The following is a 21,824-nucleotide window of genomic DNA, read 5'->3' on the forward strand; positions in this document are numbered from 1 at the left end:
GTGGGGGAAGCTGAACTCATTCCTGGGGCAGCTTTCTGGAGCCAGGGTGGGTAGTAAGGACTTTCCCCTCCTTACATCCAGATTGTGTGTTCTGAGTGCTGATGCTCCTTTTGATCACTGAGGGGCCAGCACAAAGGCTGGCAGCCAGTTTTAACTCCCAAAGGCTGAAGCAGCTTCCAGGAGATTTAAAAAGGCAGTATTTCCCCCCTTTTTTGGGGAGTCAGACATTTAAGAAAATCCTTGTTAGGCCAGTGGCTGATCATATAGATAACAGAACAGAAACTTTAATTACTACATACAACAAGGAATACACACTTTACAAAAGAAAAAAGAGTCTGGAAGAGTCACAAATGGATAAATCCCACCCTCCACAAATAAGACTGAGGAATCACTGAGGACTGAGAGGATTGCATTTTCAGAATTACACAAGATAACACTCAAAATATCCAGTTTTGAACAAAAAATAGTAAAACCTACAAAGAAACAAGCAAATATAGCTGATTTGCAGGAAAAATAAAAGAATTTGGAGACAAGCATCCTCTAGGAAGACCAGATATTAGCATTATTAGTCAAAGATGTTAAATCAATTGTCTTAAAGATGTACAATGATTTAAAGGAAACCCTGGACAAAGAACTAAAGGAATGAGGGAAGTGATGTAAGAAAAAATGAGAATATCAATAAAGACATAGAAATTTTAATAATAAACCACACAGATTCTCAAGCCGATGAGTACAATAACTAAAAAAACTCACAAGAGAGGTTCAACATCAGATTTGAGCAAGCAGAAGAAAGGATTGGTGAACTTGAAATTATCCGGTGTGAAGAAAAGAAGGAAAACGGAATGAATAAAAATGAACAGAGTGTGTGGGACATCATCAAACTCATCAACATTCTCATTGTAGGAGTTCCAAAGAAGAGAGATAGAAAAGGCACAAAAAATGTTTCAAGAAATAGTGTTCTAAAAGTTCTCAAGTCTGAGGAAACACGCGAATATGTACATCCAAGAAGATCAATCAATTCCAAGGAGGATAAACTCAAAGGATTTATACCATGACACATTACAGTCAACTTGTTGAAACCCAAAGACAAAAAAGGAAATTTGGAAAGCAGTAAGAGAAAGCAAACTCATCACCTACAAAGGATCCTCCCTAAAATTAAAAGCTGATTTCTCTTGGGGGTGCCTGGGTGGCTAAGTTGATTGAGTGCCGACTTCGGCTCAGGTCAGGATCTCACGGCTTGTGGATTTGAGCCCTGCATCGGGCTCTGTGCTGACAGTGTGGAGCCTGCTTGGGATTCTCTCTTTCCCCTCTCTCTCTGCCCCTCCCCCACTCTCCCATTCTCTCTAAAATAATTGTTAAAAACTTTAAAAAAGTTATTAATAAAAAAAAAGAAACACTAAAGACAATCACTCAGGCTGAAATGAAAGGACACTAAAGAGAGTAACCCAAAGTCATAAGAAAAAAGTAAAGAACAGTGGTAAAGGTAACCACATGGGTAAATATGAAAGCCAGTATTGCTGTACTTTTGGTATGGTTTGCAACTTCTCTCTTTTTCCTATATAATAGCCAAATGCAGAACACAATCACTTTAAATCAGTATTGATGGCTATGCAGTGCATAGAGATGTAATCTGTGACAGTAATAGTTGGGGTAGGAACAGAGAGATGTATAGGGTTAGAGTATACACTATTGAAACTAAATTGGTATTATTTAAATTACACTGTTACATGTTATTTTTTAGTGTCCCTCCTTTTCATTTATTTATTTTTCGAATAGTTTATTCTCAAGTTGGTTTCCATATAACGCCCAGTGCTCATCCCCACAGGTACCCTCCTTCATGCCCATCACCCTACACTGTTATGTGTTAATTGTAATCTCTAAGGTAATTAAGAAATAACTTTTAAAAGGGCACCAAAGTGGTACACTACCTAGAAAAGGGAGAGCAGTAATAAAAAAAAAAAAAAAACTGAGGAAGAAAAAGCATAAAAGACATACCAAAAACAAATAGGTAAAGAGAAGAAATAAATCCTTCTATATCAGTCATCTGGTTAAATGACAATAACTCTCTTATTAAAAACATAAATTGAAAGGTTGGATAAAATACATCACCTAGATACATACATCTAGATGCTTCTAGATATTCACTTTAGATGTAAGTACACACAAAAAAATTGATAGTGAAACGATGGAAAGGTATCTCTTGCAAAAAGTAACCAAAAGATAGCTGGGTTGCTATATTACTCTCATTAAAAACAGACTTTAAATCAAAATGGATTATGAGAAACAGAGACTGTTAATAAAAGTTTCAACACAGCAAGAGGATATAACGATAATAAACATACAGTCACCACCAACACAGCCCCCGAAATACATATAGCAAAAACCGAAGGGAGAAATAGACTTTCCTACAATAGTAGTTGGAGACTAAAATGCCCAACGTTCAGTAATGGATGCAACCACCAGAGAGATGATAAAGAAGCAGAGAAATTAAACAACACTATAAACCAATCATATACTGTATACAGAACAGACAAATACAAAATACTCTACCCAAGAAGAGCAGAATTCACATTCTTCTCAAGTCCACTTGGAACATTCTCCAGCACAAACTATTTGTTAGGCTACACAATAAGCTTTTTTGGTTTCTTGGGTTTTTAAAATGTTTATTTGTGTGTGTGTGAGAGAGAGACAGAGTGTGAGNTATACAAATTCTCTACCCAAGAAGAGCAGAATTCACATTCTTCTCAAGTCCACTTGGAACATTCTCCAGCACAAACTATTTGTTAGGCTACACAATAAGCTTTTTTGGTTTCTTGGGTTTTTAAAATGTTTATTTGTGTGTGTGTGAGAGAGAGACAGAGTGTGAGCAGGGGAGGGGCAGAGAGAGAGAGAGAGAGGGAGACACAGAATCTGAAGCAGGCTCTAGGCTCCAAGCTGTCAGCACAGAGCCTGACATGGGGCTCATACTCACCAACCAAGAGATCATGACCTGAGCCGAAGTGGGATGCCTAACCAACTGAACCGCCCAGGTTCCTCAGGCTACACAATAAGTCTTAATAAATTTTAAAAGGTTGAAATCTCATAGCACATCTTTTCTGATCACAGGAATGCAACTAGAAATCAGTAGCAGAAGAAAAATTGGAAAATTCACAATATGTGGTAATTGAATGGCACACTCTTAAACAATCAATGGGTAGAAGAAGAAATCACAAGGAAAATGAAAATACCTTTAGTCAAAGAGGAACAAAAACACATACCAAACACACCAAAACTTACAGATTGCAACAAAGGTAGAGAGGAGGGAAATCTGTATTTGTAAATGCATACATTGAAAAAGATCTCAAGTCAATACCCTAATTGTATATCCAAAGGAATTTTTTTTATTTTAAAGTGTTTTTTAATTTGTTTTTAACAGAGAGAGAGACAGAGTGTGAGCTGGGGAGGGGCAGAGAGAGAGGGGGAGACATGGAATCCAAGGAAGGCTCCAGGCTCCGAGCTGTCAGCACCGAGCCTGACGCAGGGCTCGAACCCAGGATCCGCGAGATCATGACCCGAGCCGAGGTCGGCCGCTTAACTGACTGAGCCACCCAGGTGCCCCTGGGAATCTTTAAAAAGAGCAACTTAAACTCAAAGCTAGCAGAAGGAAGGAAATAATAAAGATTAGAGCAGATATAAATAAAATAGAGAATAAAAAAACAATATAGAAAATCGATGAAACCATAGTTGGTCCCTTGGGAAAAAAAAATCAACAAAACTGACAAACCTGACTGACCAAGACAAAGAAAAACAGAAAAAAAATAAATTAATTAAAAAATTAAAAGAAAAAGAAAAACAGAAAAAGACTTAAATTACTAGAATCAGAGATGAAAATGATTATACCAATTTTACAGAAATAAAAAAGATACAGAATACTGTGATAAATTATAGACGCCAAAATTTGATTACTTAGATAAAATGGACAAATTGCTAGAAACATGCAATCTACATAAACTAATTCATGAAGTAGAAAATCTGAATAGACCCGTAACTAGTAAAGAGATTAAATAAAAAATCATAAAACCACCCAACAAAGAAAAGCCCAGGGCTGAATGGCTTCACCAATCCTTCTCAAAGTCATCCCCCCCCACCCAGAAAAATTTAAGAAGGAACACTTCCCAATTAATTCGATGAGGCCAAAAATACCCTGATACCAAAGCCAGAAGAACACGCTACAAGAAAAGAAAACTTCAGGCCAATATTCCTGATGAATAAAAATGCAAAAACTCCCCAACAAACTACTACTAAGCTGAATTCGCCGTGAATAAGTGGAATTCCCAGTTGCAAGGATGGTTTACCTTATGGTCAAGCGGGCAAGGTTTCAGTTATAGAGGATGAACAAGGCTCTAAAGATCTAATGTACACCAAGTTGAATATAGTTAATAATATTAGATTGTAAACTTGCTAAAAGAGTAACTCTCAGGGGCGCCTGGGTGGCTCAGTCGGTTAAGGGTCTGACTTCAGCTCAGGTCATGATCTTGCGGTTCCTGGGTGCCAGCCCAACATCCGGCTCTGTGCTGACAGCTCAGAGTCTGGAGCCTGCTTTGGATTCATCTCCCTCTCTCTCTACCCCTCCCCTGCTCACACTCCATCTCTCTCTGTCCCTCAAAAATAAATAAATGTGAAAAAAATTTTTAAAATAGGGTAGTTCTCAGATGCTCCCACTACCAAAAACTAAAAGTAACTATGTGAGGATATGTTAATTAGTTTGATTGTAATAATCATTTCACTATATATGTCAAAGGACACTATGGTGTACCTTAAATATTTGCATTTTAATTAAATTAAGGAAAAGTAATAAAACAGCTTTTAAGCCATGAAGCAAGAAAAGGGATTAAAGGAGGAAGAAAGGGCTTATTTGCTCAGGTAAGAAGCACAGCTGGGTTGTGTCCTCAGTGCCTCTGTGCGTGGTCACAGCAAATTATCTCTAGGATTTTGGTTTAAGGCAGAAATCAGTTAGTCACAGCCTGTTTTTATAAATAAAGTTTTATTGGAACACACACATGCAAAGATTTCACATCGTTAAAAAAAAAAAAACCCAACCTGACATATTATAATTAAAAAAAAACCCCTTGATATTATTATTGGAGCTAATAAGCAAGTTCAGCAGTGTTGCATGGTATAAAAGCAATACATGAAAATCAGTTGAATTTCTATGCACTAGCAATGAACACTACAAAAAAGAAATTAAGTAAAGAATTTCATTTATAATAGCATCAAGAGGAATAAAATAGCAATAAAGTAACCAAGGAGACAGCAGAGCTGTGCACTGAGAACTATAATGTAAGGCTGAAAAAAATTTTAAAGGCCTGAATAAAATGAAAAAACCCCCATTTCCATGAATTAGAAGATTTAATTCAGAGGAACCACTACCCAAAGTGATCTTCAGTTTCAACGACACCTCGATTAAAATCCCAACATGTTTGTTTTCCTTTGTTTTGTTTTTACACACCCAGGACCCCTGATCCACCAAGGCAGCTCACAGAACTCACCACGTAATCATACTTCTCGCTAAGATTTATTACAAGGAAAGGAAATAAGGGGAAACCGGCGAAAGAAGTAGGCACATGATCAGAGCTGGGGGGAAGCCAGGTGCAAGCTGCCAAGGACCGTCTCCCAGTGGAGTCACAAAGGACATGCTTATTTCTTCCAGCAATGAATTGTGACAACACAGGCCTCAACACCATGTCCCCAGAGACTCAGCACCTAAGGTGTTTCCTTAAGGCTAACCATGTAGACACCCTCTGCCTCGCACTTACCCAAAGGACTCCCCGAAGCAAGGCAATTACTTGGCATAAGTCACGTTGTTCGCATGATCTAGAGGCGACTGATTGTTAGCCTTCCAGATTTTGGTCCAGCATGAAGTCAAAACTGTAAATCAAAGTCTTCTGAGATCCCCAAAAGAATTGAGGTCCCAGGCCAGGGCGCTGCCCCCAACACTGGAGAGGCAGACCGAGAGAAACACAGCTTACTTGAGCAGGAATGCGCAGGTAGAAGTTGCTGACAGGAACACTTTAAGCTGTACCTGAAGAATTGCTGGAGGCACCATGGGAACTAATTCAGAATGAAAATTGTTGAGAACTAAATACAACCATTGAGAACTAGTTGAGAATTAAAAACTCCTGGAGGTCTGGTCTTACGGGGGACCCCGTGTTTTTGCGAGTTTTACCTCCAGGAGTCTCACATCAGGTTCTCAGGGGAAAGATCAGAGGAAAATCCCTTAGTGCTTCTGGCAGGGGAGTGGAAAGTCGCCCTTTTGAAACACCCCCACAGCATTCTGCTCTTAACAAGGCCTGCCCTCAAGAGAAACCATTTTATTAGAAGTTGACCAACCTGAGGGAAGGATGATACCCACTTCTGGCCCTCTCTACCTTCCCTGCGATATCAGAGTACAGAAGGGATGAGAGACTTATGAGGGTCATATCCCAGGGGTCCAGGCTCACTAAAAGGCTGAGACCTGATCATACAACTAGTTAGGGCTTCCTTCCCCCCACACCTTAACACTGTATCAAGAGTGTTACTGTAACATAATAAGTGGTTATTGTTAAAAGAAGGCAGATTCTCTTTAATTAGTCTCTAGGAGAACCCAAAGACAAGAGAACACAAAAATGCTACAAGTTTTATTCTTTGACACCTATAGCTATAACACAGTCTAATCCCTAACCAGGTCAACATAAAATCTCACACTAAAGGCCTAGTTTCCATTATTCAATATAATATGTCCCCCTTGCAGCAGAAAATTACAAGGCATACTAAAAGTAAAAATAAGCAGTCAGAAGGGACTAAGAAAGGGTAAGATCCAGACTCAGATATGGCAGAGATTTGGGAATTATTATATGGGGAGTTAAAGATAAATAGGTGCAATATGATAAGGACTTTAACGGGGAAAGTGGACAACATGCAAGAAAAGAGTCCTAATGTAAGCAGAGAGATGGAAACTTTAAGAAAGAATTAAAAGGAAATGCTAGAAATAAAAAGCACAGAAACAAATGAGGAACGCCTTTAACAGGCTCATCCGTAGAGTGGACATAAGGAAGAAAAGTGTCAGGAAGTGTGAAGACAAGACAATAGGAACTTCTAAAAGCAAAACGCAAAAAAGGAAAGTAAATGAAAAAGAGCAGAATGTCCAAACCTGTGAGAACAATTACTAAAGCAATAACATAAATGTAATCGGAATATTGAAAGGAAAAGCGAGAAAGGAATCAAAGAAATATTTGAAGTAATAATTGCTGAGAATTTTCCAACATTAAAGGGAGACACTAAATCACAGATACAGGAAGCTCAAACACCAAGTAGCATTTTTTAAAAAGCTACTTATCTACATAAGCGACCGCATGAACTTTTTCTGGGGCAAGCCGTCGCTCAGCCATTGCTCAGCGAGACCCTCCCCCAGAGGGTCAGGCTGGGTCCAAGCTGCAGGGTTCTCAGAAATGAGGGTTTTGGAAACACAGCCTCATCTCAGATAAAATTTGGGAGCGAGGTGCTGCCTCGCAGGCTGATGGTTTGGTCATGGACATTGCAGAAGTGGGGAGTGGACAGAAGCCTAAGACAAAAAGAGGGGTGCGTGATGGCGGGTCAGTGAGAGCAGAGTTCCCGTGCCACAAACTAGAAAACTGGGTGACACCATTTCACATCTCCTTTGCATGTGCATACACGTGTCACACACACAGCCATCGCACCCGTGAGCCAAGCGGCGCCACCTAGTGGAGAACAGAGCTGTAACACCGCCGCCGAACCGCACCCTCCAACCACACCCTGAAGAACACCTGCTTAGTGTACGAACTCTGGTATACGCTTCGTTGTTTCAGTTCTGGGGAAACTGGATGTAAACCCATTCAGTTTTCATTCTGTTTGCTGGTTCATCTACTCGAGGTTTTTTTTTTTTTCTTTTGTTTAAATTGTTTTTTATTTCTCTTTTTCTCCTGTCTTTTCTTTTTCTTGGATATAGAAAGAAAAATTTGTCTTTGTTTTCTTTTTTTAGAAAAATTTATTCTTTTTGCTGTTTTTTTGTAATTTTCAAAATTCTAATTCACTTTCTTCATTTCATTTAATTCTATTTTCTTGCAGACACTTAAAAAATTTTTTTAACTTTTACTTACATTTTTTCCCTTTTCTTTCCCTTTCTTCTTTAACCTACCAAACTCCTTTCAACAATCAGAGCAAAACACACCTAGGGTCTAGCTTCCTTTTTATAAAAATTTCTGCGTTGTTTTAATTTCTTAATTTTTAATCTTTATTTTATTAATTATATTTATTCATCCAAAATAAATAAACAAAGGAATTCACCCCCCCCCCCAAATAAAGAACAGGGAATTGATAGCCCGGGTTTTAATCAACACAGATATAAGCAAGATGTCTGAAATAGAATTTAGAACCATAATAATAAGAATACTAGCTGGGTTGAAAAAAGCATAGACTCCCTTTTTTGGAGATAAAAGAAGTAAAATCTAGTCAAGATGAAATTTTAAAATGCTATACCCGAGATGCAATCTTTTTTTTATTAAAAAATTGTTTAATGTTTACTTATTTTTGAGAGAAAGAAAGAGAGAAAGGGAAAGAGAGAGAGAGGACAGGCAAGGGAGGCGGGGAGAGAGAGTGAAATAGAGAACCTGAAGCAGGCTCCAGGTTCTGAGCTGTCAGCACAGACCCTGACAAGGAACTCAAACTCCAGCACTGCGAGATCATGACCTGAGCCAAAGTGGGATGCTCAACCGACTGAGCCACCCAGGTGCCCCACAAGATGCAGTTTTGAATGGATGCCACAGCAGCAAGAATGGACGAAGCAGAACAGCAAATCAGTGACAGGGAAGACAAAATTATGGAGAACATGAAGCAGAAAAAGTGTAAACTAAGGCAAAAGAGCATGGTACAAGAATTAGAGAACTCAGTGACTTATTAAAAAGGAATAACATCTAAATCATAGGAGTCCTACTGAGGGACAGATTACAAAATACCTGACCAGTATCCCTAAAAAATGTTAACATCATCAAAATCTCCACAGTCTAGAGGAGACCTAATGACTAAATATAATGCGAAATCCCAAAGGGGTACTGGGACAGAAAGGAGACATTACATAGAAAAATAAGGAAATCTGAATAAAGTAGATGGATTTTAATTAACAACAATGTAGCAATATTGGATCACTGATTGTGATAGACGTACCATACTAAGGAAGGATGTTAATAACGAGGTGACTAGATATGGAGTATGTGGGAAAGCTCTGTACTATCATCACAAAGTTCTTAGGAAATCTAAAACTATTATAAAATAAAAAGTTTATTAAAAATAATAGTCCTGTACTACTCTGTGATGAGCAAGTGAGACAATTCATACAATAATAGTTAAATGTAGTTTTATTATTATTATTATCATCATTATTATTTATTGGCTGCCCGGAGTTTATTTTCCACTTGCTGCAAGGCACACATGCTTCCAGGATTTAAGGAAGGCTTGTGTGCGGCTTGGATAGTAAAGTGTAGGGTGCTCTCAACTTCCTTTTTGGTGTTTTGCTGTCTTGATATAAAAGATCCCAACTGCTTCTGCTTGCTGCAGCCTGCCTAGTCTACAGGGAGGGAAGGGAAGGGGCTCTGATGAGCCTAGTGCTTCCTGAAGCCTGGTGGCTGGTGGTGGCCACTCAGGACTGGATCCCAGAGTTGGCTTTGCCAGGCTGACCACAAGGCTGCTTCCTAATGGCTTCCAGAGCCAAGTCACACGTGATTATGCTACTGGTAGCCTGGGGAGATTCTGAGCATTCTGGGGACTCCAGCACTGTAGTCATGAATGGGAGAGTGGACTTCCCCGAAAAAGAAGCTTGCCCACCTGGGTCAACCTTAGGGAGACACGGATGGTGAGGGATGGCTTCCCTAAGATACTCTGCACTTCTGCAGGAGCTGTTACTGGCAATGGAACCCAGGCAGTGCATATCACCTTAAACACACCTGATCTTATGTGATCTTAGAAGATAAGCAGAGTCAGGCCTGGTTAGTACTTGGATGAGAGACAAGTGTAATTTTAATTGTCTATTTACTTTGTCTTCCCCAAAGCACTTAGAGTCTAGGAATTATATCTATCTTGTCCTTTACTATAATCCTAACTCCAGCACAATGCCTTACTAAGGGCTCAATTTGTTGATGCCACAAATGAATGCATGACCTCACATTGTAGTCCTCATTAACCAAATTTCTGAGCCACAACCTCCATCCACCACTTCTAGCAGGGATTTGAGTTTTCTGGGCTCCAAAGAGGACCTTACACTTGTTTTTGATATATTTCATCTGGTTTCAAGGGGACAAGGCTCCAGATACACAGAGGGTCTTTACACCCTGATTTTTCCAGCCAGTGTGCTCCCATCCCTCCCAGCTTTACTGCATTCTGAAGAGGTATAAGTTGTCTATATAGCACACATATGTAGCAGAGTTGAATAGCCTCGTATAAAGGACAGAGTCAAGAACATACGAGCAAGCCTTGGGCAGATTCTGGCATCTCTCTATTATTCTATATGCTTTGGGTAGTATTATTCATCCTGTGGTGGGTCTTTAATTCTTAATTCTGCATCTTGGGCATAAGAAAACCAATGTATTTTTTTTCATAAGCCTATTCCAGTCCAGCTCTCTCAGTGAGATATATGTTTTCCCTTTATTTCTCCATAATTCCCTTTTCATTCTCCTCTATCTTGTGTCCTGGCAGGCTAGATTCATGGGCTATATTAAAGTCACTTATACTGTAAAGTCACTCACCTTTGGACTTCTGGTGGTTTTTTGTTTGTTTGTCTGTTTTTGGCTTGTTTGTTTTATTTCTGAGAGAGAGAGAAACAGTGTGAGCAGGGGAGGGTCAGAGAGAGAGCGAGACACAGAATCTGAAGCAGGCTCCAGGCTGTGAGCTGTCAGCACAGAGCCCGACGCGGGGCTCGAACCCACGAACCGTGAGATCATGACCTGAGCCAAAGTCGGATGCCTAACCGACTGAGCCCCCCAGGCGCCCCTGGACTTCTGGTTTTATTTAGCCAATGGAAGATATTGGTAGAGGACTGGAGGGTCAGCAGAGAGAGATTAGGGTATTTATCTTCTTGCTCCCTCCCTGCTGGCCCACAGGTTGGGATGACTGTGTTTCTATTCCAATGGTCACAGCTCTTATCATGCAACCCTCTCTAACAGCTCCAAACTGCCAGGTTCCAGCTCCTTCTTCTTGCCTCTGCAGGCCCCGGCTCCCCACTCTTGTGAGTCTCAAGGTGCCATGACATCCTTTATTGATCCTCCCTCTCCCACCCCTTGTGTATAGACCTCTCATTAAACTCTCTTCACTTGTCCAGCAAGATTGTGCCATCTGTGTCCTGTAGGACCTTGGCTAACACACGGGGTCTCTGACACCCCCTAAGCTGCCTGCCTACAGACCCTGCTCAAAGAATAAATGGGAAAGATCTTAAGTTTCTTGCTTCTCTTCTTAATGCTGTATTTAAGAAGCATGCCAAAGGGTCCCACAAGCTCTTTGGCCCACAAATTGAATAAAATACTTTAATGTCTCCTTTTTATTCTTCTCTCTCTTTTCCTCTTTCTCTTCTTTCTCCTCTTTCCTCTCTTTCTCCTCCTTCTCCCCCTCATCCTGCCCCTTCTTATTTTTGAATTGGGACATTTCCCAGTATTCCATCCCAGAATCACAGGCCAAACTCAGCCAGTTCAGGAGAATAGCTTTGTCGGGCTCATTAGTTGGCTTTCTGTCCCCATCAAAGGGATTTATGAATGGATGGAAAAGATGGAAGCAGAATAGAAGGTAAAGAATCAGACTTCTTCATGATCTTGAAGTAATATCAACAAGATGGCAGAATAGAAAGACCCAGACCCTTCTTCCTCCACCAACTCAAGAATACATGAACCAATCCCCTTTGTGAGAATCCAGAGGAAACCAGTTAAACGGCTCCTAGGCCTCTGACAAGTGTAAAACCAGCTACATTGAAGCCATTAGGAAAATTTGTGGCACCCTCTTGCCATACTGTCTACCTCCTGGCACAGCACCATGTGATTGGGAGGAAATTCCAAGCTCCCAGCTTCTTCCTGGGGAGGGAAAGACAAGCACTGACCACATGTCCAATGTTCTGATCTTTCAGGAGGGCTGCCCAAGAGTCTGGCTTCTGTCTCACTAATCTCAGAGTACTGACGGGACTTGGCATAGTCCAGATGCCCAAGAACTACTGAAAACAAAACATCTGGGCAATGTGCTGCTGCCCCAGAGGATCCAAGGTACAGGAGCCAAAGGCCAACACAGCTCAGCAGCCTCTCTTCGCTCAAGAGGGAAGAGAAGAGTGGAACATGGAATATGCATCCAGTACTCCAACTTTTGGGGGTTACACAAAATAGGAAGACAGTCTCTGTCCTGTCTAACTTAGGGTAGTCATGGGACCCAAAATACTCTAGATGCCTGAAGTCTACTAAGAATAACAAAAGGGCTGGGCATCATTCTACTTCATAGAACTTGTGATACAAGAGACGGACACCATAGGGAGCAAGAGATTATGAGCTCCTGAACAAACAAACACCTAGAAAGTTCTCCTTATTAAAAATCTACATGTACAAGCCCAAAAAAGAGACATCCACAGAAAAAGTTTGAGAGGCTCTAAGATCTCTTGCCAGGCTTATTGGTAAAGATCTTTCCCTGTACAAAGTTAGTCTGTAAAGACTTGGAGGAGTGGTTATTTTTTCAAATGCACAAAACCACGCCCAAAGTTATAAGAAACATGAAGAAACCACCCCATCAAAGGAATAAAATAAATCTCCATAAATTGACCCTGAAGAAACAGATATATGAATTATCTGACAATGAAGTCACAATAACCATCATAAAGATGCTCAACAAAATCAGGAAGATGATACACGAATAAAATGGGAATTCAGGAAGGAGGTAGAAAATAGAAAAAAGAACAAAGCAGAAATTTGGGGAGTGAAAAATGCAAGGACTAAATTGAATAATTCACCAGGACGGTTCAACAAAAGACTTGATCAAGCGGAATAAGGAATCCATGAACTTGTAGACAGGTCATTTGAAACGATCGAATCTGTAAATCAAAAAGAAAAATTATAAAAAAGGGAGAAGAAAAACTAAGGGTCTTATGGGATACCATCAATGGACCAATATATACATTATGAGAATTTCAGAAGAAGAAAGAAAAAAAGGGCAGAAAGATTATCTTGAAAAATAACGGCCAGAAATGTCCCAAATCTAGGGAAAGATTCAGACATATTTAAATCCAAATAATTTCCAAATAAGATAAACTAAATGCACTATCAACAATAGCCAAAATTGGGGCACTTGGGTGGCTCAGTCGGCTAAGCCTCCAACTTCGGCTCAGGTCATGATCTCACAGTTCGTGGGTTCAAGCCCCATGTAGGGCTCTGTGCTGACAGCTAACTCAAAGCCTGGAACCTGCTTCTGATTCTGTGTCTCCCTCTCTCTCTGACCCTCCCCTGCTCATGCTGTCTCTCTCTCTCTCTCTCAGAAATAAATAAAACATTAAAAAATTTTAAAAAACCCCAATAGCCAAAGTATGGAAAGAGCCCAAATATCCACTGATGGAGGAATGGATAAAGAAGATGTGGTGTATATATATATATAACTCGGCAACGAAAAAGAATGTAGGGCTTTATATAGTGGACTTACGTAACACACAATCTTTAGACACATTTCTTTTTTTATATCTTAATATCCCTAGAAATCGGAACGTATCTTAGAAATTGGTGATGTTTATAAACAATTCATAGCAGTGTTTTCGCTATCTTATTGTCTTATATAAACTAATGGGGTGTCTTACAATCAGTGTCACCTCTAATTTGATGAATTATTTATATTTATATATAAATGAAGCAAATACGGCAAAAAAGACATGAAATCTTATCATTTGCAACTACATGGTTGGAACTAGAGGGTATTATGCTAAGCGAAATTAGTCAGTCATTGAAAGACAAATATCATATGACTTCACTCATATGAGGACTTGAAGATACACAACAGATGACCATAAGGGAAGGGAAGCAAAAATAATATAAAAACAGGGAGGGGAACAAAACATAAGAGACCCTTAAATATGGAGAACAAACATAGGGTTACTGGAGAGGTTGTGGGAGGGGGTATGGGCTAAATGGGTAAGGGGCATTAGGAATTCTACTCCTGAAATCCTTGTTGCACTATATGCTAACCAACCTGCATGTACATTTAAAAAAATAAATTAAAAAAAAAAGATGATATAAATGAAGTCCACACCAAGCATAATCAAATGGTCAAAAGTCAAATACAAGGAGAAAATGTAGAAAGCAGAAATAAAAAAGCAATTTTTCCACATACAAAGGGACCTCCATAACAGTATCAGTAGATTTCTAGCAAGAACATCACAAGACAGAAAGGAGTGAGATCATACATTCAAAGTACTGAAAGAAAAAAACAAAAACTTCCAACCAAGAATACTAAACACACAAAAACTGTCCTTTAAACATTAAGAAGAGATACTCCCCTAAAAAACAAACCTGAGGAAGTGCATCAACAAGATACCTTCCTTACAAGAAATGCTAAAGGGAGTCCTTCAAATTGAAATTAAAAGATGCTAGAGAGCAACATGAAAGCATATGAAGATATAAAGCTCACTAGGAAAAGTAAGTGTATAGACAAGTACAGAAGACTGTAATAGTGTAACAGTACATAAACAACTTTAAATTCTAGTATAGAAATTAAAAGACAAACTAAGTTTTAAAAACGATAACTATAAAATATATTAATGGACACACAATATAAAAAGATGTAAGATACAGTACCAATAACAAAGTGTGAGAGGGAGAGGTAAAATAGTGGAGTTTTTGTGTAAAGTTAAACTTAAGCTGATATCAGCTTAAAATAGATTGTTTTACAGAAAATCCATGGTAACCCAAGAAAATGCTTATGGGAGATACACAAAAGAAAATGAGAAAGAAATCAAAGCATGTCACCACACAAATAAATCAATAAAACATAGCAAGAGAGAATAAAAGAGACAAAAGAGCTACAAGACATAAATAAATTTCCTAAAATGGTGATAGTAGGGGCGCCTAGGTGGCTTAGTCGGTTAAGTGTCCAACTTCAGCTCAGGTCATGCACTCACTGCTCATGAGTTCAAGCCCCACATCAGGCTCTGTGCTGACAGCTTAGAGCCTGGAGCCTGCTTCCAATTCTGTCTCTGTCTTTCTGCCCCTCTGCCGCCCAAGCTGTCTTTCTCTCTCAAATATAAAGAAACATAAATTTTTAAACATTTTGTTAAGAAGGTAGAATTCATATGTTCTTATTATAATAGAAACAAAAGGATATATGCTCTGAAGTATTCACAAAACAAAAAAAGAATCCGTTTTATCTGCATCCTCCATCAACCTCAGCTCAGAAGCTCTAGGCAGCTCTGGGTTGTCCTCAGGACATCATTTTCTCAGCTCTCTGAGTCTCCTTGTGAGCATTTAAAAAAAAAACAAAAAAACTATTGGGGCGCCTGGGTGGCTTAGTCGGTTAAGCGTCGACTTTCGCTTAGGTCATGATCTCGCGGTTTGTGGGTTCAAGCCCCGCGTCGGGCTCTGTGCTGACTGCCAGCTCGGAGCCTGGAGCCTGTTTCAGTCTGTGACTCCCTCTCTCTCTGACCCTCCCCTGCTCACGCTGTCTCTCTCTCTCTCTCTCCCTCCTACAAATAAAAAAAAAAAAAAACCTATTGATTTTATAATTCATATTGACCACACACATATGAAGTGTAAGACATTTGTAGAACCCAAGGTTCCCAAGCACAGGGCCCAATTCGGCCCTTTTGTGTGTGGTAGGTTGAAAAACTGGACACAAGACTCCGGCTCTTCACAACTTTGAGATGTGACCACAGCACCTACCATTGGGAGACGGTGTCCATTTCCTTAATGGGGTCAACTCCATGACTTGCCTTGGCTGATAGCTGCAGTGGATATGATGTGCTCACTTGAACCCTCTGCTTCCTAGGCCCTTACCACCACCATATGGACAGGCCTGCCCTGGCCCTCTGAAGGGGCCATCCCGGACCAGCGAGCCCTCCAGCTGACCTGGCAGTTGACTGAAAACACTTAAGTGAGCCCAGCGGACATCAGTCTGGCCCAGATCAACTGAGCCCAGCCCAAACTATTGACCTACAGAATCATGAGCCTAAAAAGTAGTGGTGTTTTAAGCCACTATGTTTCGGGATGCTTTGATACACTTCAAAAATTAACTGGTACCGTATGTACCCTCAATTCTCATGATCTCATAGCTGCTCTTCCGAATCAAACCCTCCCCAAACCTCCCTCGGGTGGATGGCATGTGACTCTTTCTCAACTACTATTTACACGAAGCTTTTAAAAAATAACATCAGTAAAATAAAGGAGAGGCCTGTCGTCAGGATGACTCGGCATTACTCCATTCAGCCTCAGGTGGACTTTTCAGTTGGGTCAGACAGCAGCTGCATTCTTGGCCCACCCCAGAGTGCAGATGTTCGCCTCGTCCCCGTTTTCCCCTCAGAGGTCTTGGAAACATGGAAGTCTTCCCTGGTATTCGGAGGGACTAGAGTTCACACGTCCTTTCCACCCTGGGTCCCTTTCCCTCATCGGTGCGCTCCTCTGACCAGCAGTGCTCACTCTACAGCCCTACCGAAGGAACCAAAATGCAGAGGGCAGGCCAGCGTTTCTCTGACATTCTCCTGCGCACCTTATCAATAACACAGCTTTCCTTAATTTCACATGTGGAGTTTTCTCTGCTTGAGTGAGCTCCACAGAGTTTCCTCCGCACCTTCTTCAAGTACAAGACTCCTCTCCCCACATGTGGTTCTGCCTTCACAACACCCACTTCCCCTGCCTCTGGGAACAGCACTGACGCTTTCCAAGGAAACAACTTTCTCCTCTCTTCCCAGAGATGTGGGCTGACTGTAGTCCTTTCAACTCGTGAGGCCAGAGGTGGGCACGTGGCCCAGCTTTGGCCAATCAGAGCAGGCCTCCTCCTGGCCAGCGGCTGGTTCTTATTGGACACATGACTCCACCAGCACCGATCAAATTCAAGTCGAGGACTTCTGTGGAGACGGCCAGGAGACCAACCACCTTTTCCCTGGGAATGCTGATAACCCAAGAAATTGGAACAGAGCCACTGTGCAGCCATCGCGTCACTATGAGGAGGAATCTTGCCCCAAAGATGAAGCAACAGACAGTGACAATGTTAATGACGTAATTTGAGTCTTTGGAGGAATAAGCCCTGCCTAAAGACAGCTACCATGGAACTTTTGACTTGTTTGTTCTTTTTTGTCATACCAGAATGAACTAAGTTACTGCTGCTTGCAAACAAAGATGTTCTACCATGTCCCACATCCTCACCTTTATACAAATGAGAACTTACTGCCTTTAAATGGAAAGCAGGGCAATACACATGAGGTTGGAGAATGGGTAACTTACACTGTGGTGATCTCTAGCTGCCCATTCCCTTTCCCCACACCCCTTGGCTTTCCCTGGAGGGGGGTAGGGCTTGTAGCAGTTTTAAAACAGAGCCACACATGCTTTGATCCTCCTCCCACTGAGGCCTGGGTCTCAGTGCCCAGCTCTTGGCCTCAAATCTGGTCAGGTGTGTGACTGCCAAAAACAATCAGGCCAGTGGCAGTGATGCCTTGTACCCTTCCAGGCTGGGTCCACATCTGCCTTGTTTGCTGGCACCAGTACTCTCAGAGCCACAAGCCACCAGCTACAAGTCCAAATCCCAAAGCAGGCACTCTGAGGCCTCAACACATGGGTACCTGGTTGGCAGTACCACCTCCGCGGCTGCCAGCCCTCCAGGCCCCAGCGCCAGGCATGCTGGAGGGAGATGAGCTTGAAGGAAGATATCTCTTCCTGGCTCTTCCAGCTCCCACCAGCCCATGGACCCCCTACCACTCAAGGTGGTTCCCCAAGGCCTGCATATCCAGGTCTTTTCTGAATCCCTGACCTGAATGATCCAAAGCATAACAAATGATGGTTGTTTGCTGCTACTCAGTCTTGGTGTTGCTTGTGACACGGCCATTGACACCTAGGACCAGACCTCTCTAATCCCAGCCTTACCTCACAACATCCACCGATGCAGCCCCTGACTTGAAGAAATCGGTGGAGTCTTCCACCTCTGGGACACTGGGGAGAATCCGTTTCCAAGCACTCTGAAAAACAGGCACGGTGAGAACAGGGCTCCCTGGGGAGCTGGGAGCAGATGCCATCTGGGTGACAGCAGCCCCTGTTTGCCAGGCTGGGCTCGCTGTCCACTCCACAGTGCTGCTGCTCCCAGGCTCCTGGAGGGACTGTGTCCTCGGGGAAGCAGGAGCCCAGCGAGCTCAGCTGTCTTCATGCCCACCTCACTTTGACTCCAGCTCCTTTGGGATCCCCACACCATCTCAGGGAAGCAGGAAGACCGCACTTGCAGAGCTCGAGGCATGGCCATGCACCAGCCTCTCCCAAGCCCCCTCACACCCAGCCTCGCCTTGCTGCTGTCATCCGGGTGAGGTTCCCAGAGTGACACTGGTGTCTGGGTGTGTTGCAGTGTGGACCGGAAAGCAAAAGGGTGGGAGTTTGGGGGGTAAAAACAAGGCACGTTGATGGCGCTCAGGAGGCCTGAGTCTTTTCCTCATTGACAGGCCAGCTGGCTCCCTGCCCGTCTGTCCCAGGGCCTGCAAAGGGCAGTGGTGCCCGCCAGCCAGCCTTGTGGATGAGTGTGGAAAGGCCAGTGTGAGTGGGCAGCACCGTCCAGGATTCCAAGAAGGCCGTCCAGTGGGTCCGGATGGGACAGCTGTTCCCTGGGTGGGCTCCCAGTCAGGCCAGGGAGGACAGGAGCCCCAAGATGCCTCACACTCTGAGCTTCAGACAGTGTTTGGCTGGTCACTGGGCCAGATGGAAGTGGTCAGGCCCAATTAGGACCGGCCCAAACTCTCTCCCTGGCTCCTTCTTTCATTCTTCAAAGGGTGTCATGGGCTTGCTCATCCCATCCTCGTTGTGACCATCAGCAGCCATTCTGAGCCATTCCCTGTCCCTTGACTACTGCCTGTCCTCCAGCCTTCAGGCCTTTGCCTACCAGTGATGTCCTTCCTGGACCTCCAGCTCATGTCACATCCTGAGCATCCTCCAGGACCAACATCCTTGTCCCCTTTTCCCTGAACCCCTTCACTGACTGCTCTGCCTGCTCTTCAGACTCAAGTGGCCTGGGGCGACCGGGCACCTGCTGGTATGTGGGCATACCACCACCTGGTGCCTACTGGATGCACTGGCCCTTGTCAGATGCGTGTGGAGCCTCTGAAAGGTAGTGCCCTAAAGCCGCACGCCCTGCTCAGATCCCAGCTTGGCTCCTAACAGGCCTTGGAGATGCAGAGAGCCTTTTGCTGCCTCCGTTTCCTTGTCTGTGAAAGGAGCTGATAATGGCTGTGGGGGGTTCCTCACGTGAGGCATGCAGAGTACCTAACGCACAGAAGGAGCACAGCAATGCAACATTTGTGCCACCTGCAGTGCCCTGCGTGGCCTCAGCTCAGAAGGGCGTGAGGCTGGGCTCATTGCCCACGGCCTGCCCCAGCCCATGGTGCTCTTGGTGAGTTCTGCTGAATGGGGAGCACAGCTGACGCCCGCTGACCATGCATTCTGAAACGGCCAGCCCAACTGGGGCCAACAGCTGTAATAATACTGATGCCAAGGATGACCAAGAGGCCACGTGGCATAGCAGCTCAGTGGTGGAGGCCAGGGCTGCAGCCCCACCGGCTGGGCTCCAAGCCCAGGCCTGCGCTAATCTGTTGTGACCCCACCTTGGGCCTCAGGCTCCTTGGCTGGGAAATGAAGGTAATAAAAGCACCTACTTCATAGAGTTGTTTTAGTAATGAAACACGCTACTTTTCCTGAAGTGTTTGGAACACTGCTGCACAGTGTACACACTTTGCAAGCATGTGCTTCTTTTGATGACCCATAGGCTCCCTGCCCATGTTTTCTGAAGTCCTCGTAGGTGCTGCTGAACTGATCCTCTCCGTGTGTTCTCTCTTCTACCACCCACAACACCCAAGGACGTGTGGTTTATTCTTCCAGTACACAGGCGAAGGACACAGTCACAGCAGCTTCTGACGCAAGCCTAGATCTACACACACACAACCACAGCCCACCCCAAGGGCCACTCAGCTGTAAGCCCCACAAGGCCAATTTGTCCAGCTGGCCGTGTAACCCCAGGGAAAGCGTAGGGCTGGGGCCAGAGCAGATGCTCCAAGAATATTTTTGAATAAATAGGCTTCTCTCTCTCTCTCTCTCTCTCTCTCTCTCTCCTTGCTTTTTCTCCTCTCTCTCTCTCTTTTACAGACATTCAGAAAGTTTAGCTTTCCACTAAGGAAGTGCTTGGTGCCCTCTGGAGAAGAGCAAGCTCCTCGTATCCCTTCCATGCTGAGTTTGGTCCTTAGCACTTGTCATCAACAGCCACAGTCACCACTGTGGCTGCCGACTGGTCCGTCCATGTCCTCTGCTCCAGTCCTCCTTCCCCCAGAACTCTCTCCACTCAGGTCTCAGGTCAAACCTTCCTCTTCTCCTGCCCAGGGAAGCCTGCCATGGTTATTCCTTCTAAAGTGGTCCCCCAGCCTCAAAGGACCTTGTTCCCATCACCCTCTTATTTCACTCTTGGCCTGAAATCATTTTCATTTGTTTGGCTGTTCGTTGGCTGTTTTCTCCATGGAAAGAGACACTTCATAAGTGAATGGCTTAGCACTTGGCATTTGACAGGAGCTCATATGTATATCTTAAATAAGTCATTGGTTACGTAACTGAGTGAATGAATGGCTACAAATTCACCCAAAGCCTTCCTTCATAAAAGCTAAATACCACCAAGACTATGCCTTTCAGGGAGAGGGAGATGGGCAGAGGGAGCAGAAGCGACCAGGAACAAGTCTGGGAGGTGACCACTGACTGGGCTGGAAGTGGAAGGGACTGAGTCTCAGGGAGTGACGTGCTCTCCTGCACCATCCACGGTGGCTGGACTGGAGTCCAGGTCTGCCTGACTATGACACCCGTGATGGTCACAGTGCAGGAGTCTCCCTCTCAGGGGGCTTTTCTGGAAGGGTCCACTGCACACATTCTCATCAAAGGGCCATGGACTTGGCACCAGCCTTTTCTACCTATTCCAGGGGCTTCTGCTTCATTTGTCCTCTGTAGACAATGAGTCCTTAGAAGAGTCAGACCCAGCTGGCAGAATCCCAGCGTCCCCAGTGACAGAGGAAAAGAGCAAGGGGGCATCGGAAAACCCCAAGACAGGATAAAACCAACACTGTGCCCGGGGTCAACACATACATCCACACAGAGTATCACACCCAACTCCAGGGAGTGGTGTGAGTCAAAAAACACAGGTGCAGTGGACGACCTGCACAACCAGACAGAATCCCTGAAGGGCGGGGGGAGCTCTCACCCTCACAGTCTCTGCCATGGCCAGTTCTGTCTCTGTCAGCTCAAGGACACTGCTGTCTGCTCCCCCGAAGAAGCATGAGGCTGGGATCGTCCTGCCGTCCTCCAGCTGGATGTTCTTCACCAGCAGCTGCAAAAAGAAGGCTTCACAGTACCTGCGGTTGTCTACACGGCAGGAAAGAGAGCAATTCCACACAGACCACGGTGCTGGGCTCCCCACTCACTTTGTCTCTGACCCTCACCACAAGAAAGGCACAAGATTAATGAGGAGGGACATTCACAGTGGAGATGCTGCTATTCTAGGAACACAGAGAAAACTGTAGAGCTCACTTTTCTCTTGTCACCAACCCCCTTCCAAGCTTTCATTTCTTTTTAAGTGTA

General features: G+C 43.5%; 1 protein-coding gene across 1 annotated transcript in view; it reads right to left on the reverse strand.

Moving 5' to 3' along the window:
- The window catches only part of ALDH1L1 (aldehyde dehydrogenase 1 family member L1), a 90,279-nt gene that overhangs the window by 36,293 nt on the left and 32,162 nt on the right, over nucleotides 1–21,824 (reverse strand). Inside the window, exons 8-9 of the mRNA XM_077780846.1 lie at nucleotides 21,448–21,573; nucleotides 18,102–18,193 (exon numbers count right to left, since the gene is read on the reverse strand). Of these exons, the coding sequence (XP_077636972.1) occupies nucleotides 18,102–18,193; nucleotides 21,448–21,573 (218 nt within the window). The remainder of the gene's footprint in view (nucleotides 1–18,101; nucleotides 18,194–21,447; nucleotides 21,574–21,824) is intronic.

Source organism: Crocuta crocuta, unplaced genomic scaffold (genome assembly GCF_008692635.1).
Source record: "Crocuta crocuta isolate KB4526 unplaced genomic scaffold, BGI_CrCroc_1.0 scaffold299, whole genome shotgun sequence".
Classification (NCBI taxonomy): Eukaryota; Metazoa; Chordata; class Mammalia; order Carnivora; family Hyaenidae; genus Crocuta; species Crocuta crocuta.